General features: G+C 37.9%; 1 protein-coding gene across 1 annotated transcript in view; it reads right to left on the bottom strand.

Moving 5' to 3' along the window:
- Positions 1-2,225: 2,225 nt before the first annotated feature.
- sardh (sarcosine dehydrogenase) overlaps positions 2,226-9,950 on the bottom strand; it is a 35,708-nt gene continuing 27,983 nt past the window's right edge. Inside the window, exons 19-22 of the mRNA XM_087791297.1 lie at positions 6,255-6,417; positions 6,033-6,201; positions 4,695-4,830; positions 2,226-2,781 (exon numbers count right to left, since the gene is read on the bottom strand). Coding sequence (XP_087647423.1) covers positions 2,653-2,781; positions 4,695-4,830; positions 6,033-6,201; positions 6,255-6,417 — 597 coding nt within the window. The 3' untranslated portion in view covers positions 2,226-2,652. The remainder of the gene's footprint in view (positions 2,782-4,694; positions 4,831-6,032; positions 6,202-6,254; positions 6,418-9,950) is intronic.

The raw sequence follows: 9,950 nt of genomic DNA, 5'->3' as shown, positions 1-9,950 counted from the left end.
GTCTAATGGGGACAGGTCTAATGTCAGTGGAGAGTCAAAATGGTCGATCAAAGAGAAAGTATTGTATATCTTTTGCTAATGTGGACGTATTAAAATAAAAAACTTGGGCAGATGTCCTCCAGTTAGTTCCACGTTATTCATCTATACTTTGTCTTCTTGTTGAACCGGTCGTCATCTCTGTGAAGTATGAGCTCTGATTGGCTAATGCACTGGAATCTAATTCATCTAATTCAAACACGTGTGTTCATTACAATGAGGGGTTTAAGAAAATATCAACCTTAAATATTGCATTTTTTATGGGGAATTTTTCAACAAAGCTTGTGTAAATTATATACTGTATATATATATATATATATATATATTATTTATTATATTTATTAACATGTTCATTTTCACTGTGTTTTTTGTATTACAATCAAACTTCCGGCCTCTAGATGGCATTTCATTGTTCATTTACGTACGATGAAAACCTGCAAGATTCCGGCGATGACTGAGGATGAGAGGATACAGTTGACTTCGGCAGTTTTTAAAACTAAGGTTTGAACATATTTTGGTTTAAACAAATGAAAGCCGTTACGACTTTGTCAACAGTCACGTGTAAATTCTTATTTGTTCCAACGTAAACGTTAATACCTAGACTAGAGAATTAGTAACTACCGTATTTTCCGCACTATTAAGCGCACCGGATTATAAGGCACACCATCAATGAATGGCCTATTTTAGAACTGTTTTCATAAATAGGTTTCACCGGATTATAAGGTGCGTAGAATAAAAGATACAGTCAAACGTTTGACTGGGGTTGTGCATCCACTGGATAAAGCTGTGCTTAAGGGAATGTCGACAAAACAGTCAGATAAAGTCAAACTTTATTAAGCGTTCTGACAACTCTGTTCACGCCCATGGTAACGATGTTCAAATGATGTTTAAAAGGCTTCAAGCAGCAGAGTGTGAGACTGGTGTTGTGAGCAGACAAATGTTGAGTGCGCAGAATGAGTGTATGACAGCTAGAGCAAGTGTGTATGACATGTTGAACGCGCAGCAGAGTGATTTGCGCAAAAAAAAAATTGTTTTGAGTGTACAAAAACCAAGACACACTCGCTCAAACCGGTAGCAGTAATCTCACTCCATACACGACACGCCTTATAGTTCGTAAAATATGGTAACTGAATCAGAAAACTCAGTTTTACTTTCCCAAATGAACATTCAACCTGTATTTCATAATATATTCATAACAGAGTCACTTAAAGAAGGTTGGAGGATGATCAGGATGGGTTGAGACACTGACTTGCCGATGGAAAATGTTGGAGAAAAAAAAAGGGCAAAACACTCACTCACACATACACGCACACGCACACAAACACACACACACATACACAAAAACCCTGCAAACACACTCACCATTCACGATCAGAATAAAAGTGAGAAGAAGTCTTCTCGAAACGAAGCACTTGTAAACCAAATAACTAAATGTAAACTGAGGGTTTTTTTCTCTCCTTCATTCTGGCTCAATTTCCGTTCTTCATTTCCCAAAATACTGATTACACCAAGTCTGTGATTATCTGTGTCCTGCAGCCAAGTTCAGTTTCGCTCCTCGTGATTAATGAGAATCTTTTTTTTTCTTGGAGACGACATAGCAGCAACACGTGCTGAAGTAAACGGATTTAAACAATAGTTTACGATTGTTTGTGTTTCACACAAGTTGCTTATTAATATTTTCCTTTTCCGTAATCAGCTCTTTGTCGGAACACACTTTTTGTTGCTATAGTGTTATTAAATATAGTGTTATTAATGATATACACAACAGAGGTCCTGATTTTATCAGGTGAAAATGTCTAAAACACAACGTGAAACATTTCTTATTAAAATATATCTTAAATGAAGAAGAAAAACCTCAGGGTAGCTGAACATCGTAATAATAAAAATGATCAAAGTTCTTTGGTACCTTCATATTTGGAATAAAATGACTTGTATTAGGAACATTAAGAGTATTTATTGTGGTTTGAATTTAAGCGGCTTGAAAACGTTGAGGAAACCAGAATAATTGCTACAATAATTTTACGTGGTCGACTGGATAGTTGGCTCCAAATCAAAGTAGATACGTGTTATGATAAATGATAAGGTGATCTATAAAAGTTTCCAGTGATTAAGATGAAATAAGACACAAGTTGAGGTTCAAGTTTTAACATGAAGAAAGCACAAATCTGGATCATCTTAAAAAAAAAAGGTGTGGTCTCACCCTGGAGGGTTTTTATTGTGAGGTTGACATGGTGAGAGCAACGATGTCCAGACGACGAAGGTTCCAAAAAATCTCAAGTTTCATGAAAATAATTTCTTTTTTTAATTTGTAAACTTCATTTTATCTGAAAATTTCACAGTTTCAACAGCGACGCTAGCTTATACGCCGACATAAACGATGTGCTTCTTGTAAACAATGTCACGGCTGATCTTCAAATATATATACACTATGCCAGTCTTGATTCGACAACGTGATTTTGCAAACACTTGTTGTGTGAGTCTCTGGACCTCACGTGTGTATTTGATCTCATTCAAAGCATTAAGACTCAGGTCAGCGTCTGAAACACTCTTTTCTTACTGGACCCATGAACACATCAATCACTGGAGACTCGTACCTTCTTCTCTAAACACTTCTTCTCACGCGTAGATGCCCTTCACTCGTTTGTTCTCGGGGTCGAAGGGAGTCTTGAGGTGAGGCTTGGCCTTGAACGTGACCCCCATCCTCTCCAGCGTGAACTCCCCGCTCTTCACGAAGTCTGCGCTCACCTGTGGACCAGAGAACAAGGATTGGAAATCAAGGACGTGAGGAGAAAAGCGGGAGTGAGATCGAGATAAGAAAAAAAAAAGAGAATTGAAAACAAATCAACGGTAAAAACAACAAATTAAAATCTCAGGGAAGGAAATGAAAATGCTGGAAACCATCGCGTCAGTCATGAGTCAGCGTCCTCCACACTCCAGGAGATCATTTCTCTCTCGGAATTGCTTCCTCTTTCTATTCCGCTCACTGCAGAGTTGTTTTTCTTACCTTTAAACACAACTTTGTCATCTTTTCTCACATTTATTCTTCACTGCATCTATTAACCATTTACAGTTCAACTTAAGTGTTGATTTAAGTGCATCTTAAATAGATGTTGGACTCTATTGTATCCTCAGTGTGTTTCTGTTTGTACAAAACCCTCTTTTCATTGAAATATTTACATTAGAAAATACGCTTAAGCCCCGCCCACTAAACCATAACCACACCCACTCTGCTGTGATTGGTCAAACATCAGGGATTGTCACTGTGCGTCATCGATTCCGGAAGTCTCTAGCTCCAAGGGACTCGTTGTATAAACAAAGCGGGGCGTGATTACAGCTGGCTGGAGGAGGAGTGAAGCCATTATTACGTCTTAATGGACTTTGCTCTTGTAACCTCTAGTTCGCTGAGATTTCAGAGCAACTTTATAAAGTGATGAGTTCAAAACATGGTCATGATTAGAGACTTACTGCATCTTAGAGAGGAAGACTTTAACATTTGAAACATGTGAGTGAGTCAGGAGAGTTGGAGTTTGACATTCACTGAACTTGAAATAGTTAGTTTTTCTGTATTAAACCAAACTTGTATTTGCTACTATTTCTAATGTTGGTCATCCAGCAACAACTAAATACTAATGTAGTGGCTTTAATCCAGACTAATAACCATCTGGATTGAAAAAAACAAACCTTAGGCAATAATAACTCATTCCAGTTTGGTGGAAACCTTGGTAGTAAATGCAATAATAATGATGAAGGTGCAACAGGGACCAGCTCTGTGCTTTACAAAGAATTCATACAGTCATGCAAGATGTACTGTGTTGTTTTTTTCTTTCCCACTTCAAACGTATGACTTAAAACAAGATCTGATTTCTATTCTTTGTTTAAGTGAAAGCGTTAAGTCAGATTCTTAACCTGACAATAAAAGTTGTTAATTTATTCGATTACAGTTGAAAATCCCGCTATCGTATATGTGCGATTTAGACAATTTGAAACAAATGATATTTAAAAGGAAGAGATTGAAATAAATATATTACTATATGATATTATATGAGCCAGGGTTCAACCCTTGTGTTGTCTCTGGGTCAAAGTGAACAAACCCTGACACTGCATATATATTTACGGAAACACAAACATTTGTTTTCAGGTCTCCGGGTCACCTTGACCCTGAGATAACACAAGGGTTTAAATAATCCCAGCTACACAGGGCATGAGCCGGTAAAGGTCCAATGGTTGCACAGTCAACTCTGAGAGTCACCTCTGTTTTTCTTATAACTTTGGAGGAAACCGGAGAGCCCTGAAGAAGCAACTTTGAATTTGTGTTATAATATCAGCAACAATTAATCCAAGTCTCATTAAAGTGGATAAAACCCTGAAAGCGTCTCAAAGCTCTTGGAGCAAGAAATAACTTTTTCCCGACAGATTTACGTGACTTTTTTGTCCTTATTAGCTCAGGACGAGGATTCATCTATTTCACAAAGTTCTGGTGGTTCAATTCCAAACCTCTTGTACAAGAGAGACTTTGCTACGAAAACATGCAGCACTTGAGCGATCACAGAGAGCGCAGAGGAGAATTTTAAACAGGCGGTTAAAGTGAACCGACAGACTGAGTTAAATCATCCCACAACACAACGAGCAGCGACAACAAAGATCTGCGAGATAATTACCACTCCTCCGTCAGGATTCCGGATGTATCCGTATCCAATGGTTTTGTCGATGAAGAAGCCGTAGTCGGCGCGGCGCAGGTGTCCCACTGGAACGCCGTTACGGAAGATGGCCTCCAGTCCGAACATGGGAACTTTCCTGTGGAGGACAGACGCACAAAGTTAAACTCTGAATACACCGAATTAAACTCATTCAGTTCAGGAACATGTTTGACATTTATCTGCACTCAAGACCAAACTAACTTTTGTTTAATAATCAAAATGGTGTTTTTGCTGAGCAACTAATGTGTTGATTTAAGTGTTTCTTAAATAGATGTTGGAATCTATTGTATCATCAGTATGTGTCGGTCCGTACAAAACTCTCTTTTCATTGAAATATTTACATTAAAAAAGGTCTGAAGCCCCGCCCACTGATATCACTTGGAGATGAAATCTTGTTTACCATAACCACATCCACTCTGTTGTGATTGGTCAAACATCAAGGTTGGTGACTGAGCGTCAACAATCCTAGAAGTCTTCACCTCCAAGGGACTCCTTGTATAATCAAAGCGGGGCATAATAACAGCTGACTAGAGGTAGAGTTAAGCCATTATTATGTCATAATGGCTTGCGCTCTTGTAACCTCTTGTTCGCAGAGATTTTAGACTTTATAGAGTAATAAGTTCAAGAAATGTTAACCATGAGTGCCTTACTGCATCTTGGAGTGCAGTTGGGTTTTCAAATGATTTGCTTTATTTAATTCTCAAAATAAAATACATTTATTGCCACAAATCATTAAGAAATTAAAAAAAAAAAAAAAAATTTAAAAGATATTTTAATTAGCTAACAAAGATGAATTTGTCACAGGTCAAGGTTTGTTTTGACTATAATACACTTTTATTTGAATGCGTCAAAATCTTGATGGTAACTTATTGTTAATAAAAGCAAATCTGCTAAACTATTTAAAACAGAATATAATTAATCTTTTTTTCATTGGTAATTGATCCATAGTGAAGAAAAGTATCTTTAAAACCTGAAAATGTTTTGCTTCTTAATGCATTTAACGACTAACCTTGGCAGGGAAAAATATAAGGTTTTGTTTTGATTTAATTTAATCTTGTAATTAAAGTTAATAATGAATAAATAACATGTTCCTTCATCATCAGCAGGTGTCTGAAGGCGAGATGGTACTTAATGTCATAGTTTTCTCCATTTACACTTCATGTGTAAGTGAATAAACATTCAAAGAAATCCTTGAAGAGTATAAAGTACATCATGTCATCATCTAGGATGCTGAAGGGTTCGGCTCGTAGAAACATGGTTACTAATAACGTCTATGAAGCATAAGAAGATGGAACTGACTCATCGATGGTGAAGGCAACGATACGCCTCCTCAGCCCCTCCTGCTTCTGTTTCTCCAGGCGCTCGCGGCCCTGGAAGGGAATGGAACTCTTGAGTTTGCAGGTGAAGCCGAGACCCGCCTCCAGAGGGGTGTCATCAGGTCGTAGGTCAGCGTGCCAGTGTCTATAACCTGAGAGAGGACAAGTTGACGTTCTGTTTGGGAGCGATAAAACCCGACGTCACCTTTCTCTATGCTGAGCGAGTCGATCGCTCTGTAGCCCGAGTTGATGATGCCGTGTTTAGCCCCGGCGGCCATGACGGCGTGGTAGACCGGAAGGCAGGAGTCCTTGGGAATGTGCAACTCCCATCCCAGCTCTCCCACGAACGACAGGCGCATCGCTCGCACCTGGTTGGAGGAGAATCGGAGAAGAACATCAGCCTCAGGCATGATTACACGATCACACAAACCACATCTGCTGTGAAGATTTTCAGAAGACTTTTTAGCTCCATTCTGGTTTTGTCGTAAATATGCAATAAGATTGTGTGTAGATCTACACACAGACGCACACACACCACAATGCTGAATAATGTACAATCTCCATACGTGCTTCTTTGTGTTCAGGTGCTACGAACGTGAGGAGCCAGAGTAAGTGTATTTCCATGTCCCATAAGAAAACATACATCGACCCTCTTCTATTCTTTAAAACTCAAACTCACTGTTTGATCTTCAGAGGGAAGGATTCCCAGGATTGCATTCAGTTTTCGAATTACCCACTATGCTAACATTAGCTAATTTTCATTCAACTGTATTCAGTGTACTTTCACCCAGGGCCATAGGTGGCCCTTAAGCAGAAAATAACGTTAAATCTTCATTTTTAAAACAGTCTGACCGTGAAGTTCCCAAATCTATGTTGAACTATAAAAATTAGAGATAGATGCTTCATTAATTACTCACTTAATATTTTTCACTTCTATATGAGAAACTTTATGATTATTACCATTTACATTTAGCACGCTGTTTGATTTCAATTCATAAAACAAAAACAAAAATACCCCCAACCCGAGTTGAGACGTCGGAGGCTGCAAAAATATTACCCACAGTTTGGCAAAAGTTTATGTCAAGTTGAGAAACTCAAAGAACAGATATTTGAGACCAGAATTGGTTTTAGTCACAGCAATTTTACTTGTACAAGGAGAGGTCAAATACAGAACGTTCACACAGTCTGCACGATTTATATTGAAGCAAAAACTGTTTCCGTCGAATCTTTTTTTAAATAATTAAGTTATTGATTATCCGAGATTATCCTGTTCCTGATCCGTTATCCAAGTAAACATTAGATTATTTACAAACAAAAGTGTTACAGAAAAAAGAAAGAAAATAGTTTCAACTTTACTAATTACTGATTTCCAGATTTTTGGGATTGTTTTGATGACCTTCAAGGGGAAGTCACTTGAAATGGTTTTAACTTCACAGGTGTCTTCTTTGACTTATTAACATGGTTCCGCCATGAAGGCCAATTGAGAATGTTTTATCAAGCTTCATTGACCTGCCCTAGTCTGCCTCTGATTGGCTCTGATCTGACCAATTAGAAAGTGGGAGGAGTATCTTCAATGCTCCTCCACTACGAGGGCCAAATCTCAATTGAAATCCAGCACAAAAGGTACAGAAAATGACCACAAATCTGCGGTGAAAGAGGCGTACGCCATGTTTGAGCATCAGGTTGAAGGAGACAGATCACATAGTCTGCTCTCATGTCTTTACTATTCTTTTCAGAATTCCTTCACTAACACAGCATCTGGATTCACAGTGTTAAGACTAGAAGGACTTGGAAGCAACATTAAAGTGGAAAAGTATCTAACTGTAATATCCGAGTGATCGTTTGAAAGAATGTGTGAAATGTTGATTTTGAAAGATTTGAGGGAATAGAGATTAGGAAATAAATAATAAAGTGACTTACGAAAGGGACAAATTAAAAAGCCAGTCTAAGAAGTAGGGACACGAGCTGCAGGCGAAAGCTCAGAATGTACAGGAACAGGAAGTACGCATGACTGAGAATGTGGAGGAAATGTGTAAAGTCAGGGAGGAAAAAAAAAAAAAGCAAGTTTCCCCAGTGAGGGACGGTGACTGCTCTGCCATCTGGCCACGAGAGGTTCCTCTGGGCTCCATATGTGCACTCTGCAGAGATCAGGGCGCATGTAGACACGAACACACAAACATGCATGCGGGGACGACAAGTCGTTTGAGCTCATGCTGCTTGACAGTGCAGCACTTTTGGCTCTGTAAACACCGAGGATGAAACGCACAAGGAAATGTGATGAGATGTGAGGAGAGCAGAGGTAGAAAGAGAGAGAGAGAGAGTTCTGTTCTCACAGCAGTGAAGCCACTAAAATGTCACCCAGAGAAGTCCGGTGACTTGCTGGAACACAGCACACGGTCCTGCGGTGCAGCGACGAGTTGTGTATCTGCAGTGTGTTAGCGTCTAAAAAAAAAGTATTTGGACATGTGTGTCTCTCTACATGTGCCGGACCTTCATGCTAGGCTTGAAGTCGCGCCATCTTTTTGATTTCTCCCGCTGCTGCTCATGAAGTCAAAATATTCACATTCATTTTCTACTAATTAACAAGTTACAGCAACACATTTCTGTTAACCAACACACACACACATTATTCATCTTTGACTCAAGGAACCATCATAGAATTTGTGGCACCGCAGGAGTCACTTTTAATCGGAATTCCATGGCCTCGTCTCTACACGACAAACCTCAAACCCCCTCACACCATCAATTGAGTGACAGTTACTGAACACACACACCACTTCCCTGATCAATGGTTGAGGTCGTATTTTCAGTTTCTTACCCAGAGGTCCAACAGAGTCTGTCAAGTGAAGCTACATCCCCTGCTGCTCACTGGATTGAAACACGTGTACATCTGACCTTTTGTACATATGACGCCTTGATGCATTAGAGTCCCTTTTTATGTTAAATATTACACTTTGTATGTTGTTGTTATGAAACATCTGCATCGTATTATTCTTTGTTAGTTGATACAGTATTTAATATATGTGTTTTTAGTGCTACTTCTCTATTAACATTTTCCATTTTGGGTCATTGTACCGACCAAAGAATCTTGTTAAAATTAAAGATTTTTTTAATTAAAGGGTCATCATTTTGAGATTATTTCAGTTATTGCTCAAGTACAGAATTGTTTTTTAAATGTTGCATGTGTTCTGCAAATCTGCAAATTAATTGCACCCTAACCCTGCTAGGGAAGTAAATCGGTGCCATCAAAATATTGAATGATATGATTTAACTTTAATTTCAAATGTTAAGACATGGCATGTTATTTTTTTTTAATTTAACCATTTGTTTGAAGCAATTATTTGATTTAAAAATACATTAATCTAATAATTTCTATATTGAAGGTTAGATTTGTTTTATATAAATTAGTGAATTTAGTAATTCTATATTTATTAATTTTTTATATAATTAAATAAAAATATATATTCTGAAAGGATATGTTTTTTTTTAATTACACAGATTTTCTATTAATTAATTTAATTTAAATTCTATTAATTAAATTTTTTATCACGCTTTTTCTATTCAGTTTTGTCGTGTGACACGTTTATACCAACATTTCCTTTTGAAAACGATGGACAACATTGTTTTAAAGAGCGTTATAAAACGTTTTTTTTAAATGTTCACTCACTTTTGAAGACAGATCATGTAAACTTCTTGGTAAAAGGTTGGAATCAAATAACTATTTCTTACTTACAATACAAATGTGAACTAAGATGACATTGAATCAAGTCTCAAAGAAGCCTTGAGAAGAACTCACAGACACAAGTGCTTCATAATCTCTGGAGAGGAAATAAGAAACTCTACTGAGCATCACGCTAATACTATTTATTTAAAATAATATTTCTGCGCCTCCTCCTGGTCG

This window comes from Callionymus lyra, chromosome 5 (genome assembly GCF_982586985.1).
Source record: "Callionymus lyra chromosome 5, fCalLyr1.hap1.1, whole genome shotgun sequence".
Classification (NCBI taxonomy): Eukaryota; Metazoa; Chordata; class Actinopteri; order Syngnathiformes; family Callionymidae; genus Callionymus; species Callionymus lyra.
Note: the sequence above shows the minus strand (reverse complement) of the source record. Positions and strands in the feature narration are given on the sequence as shown.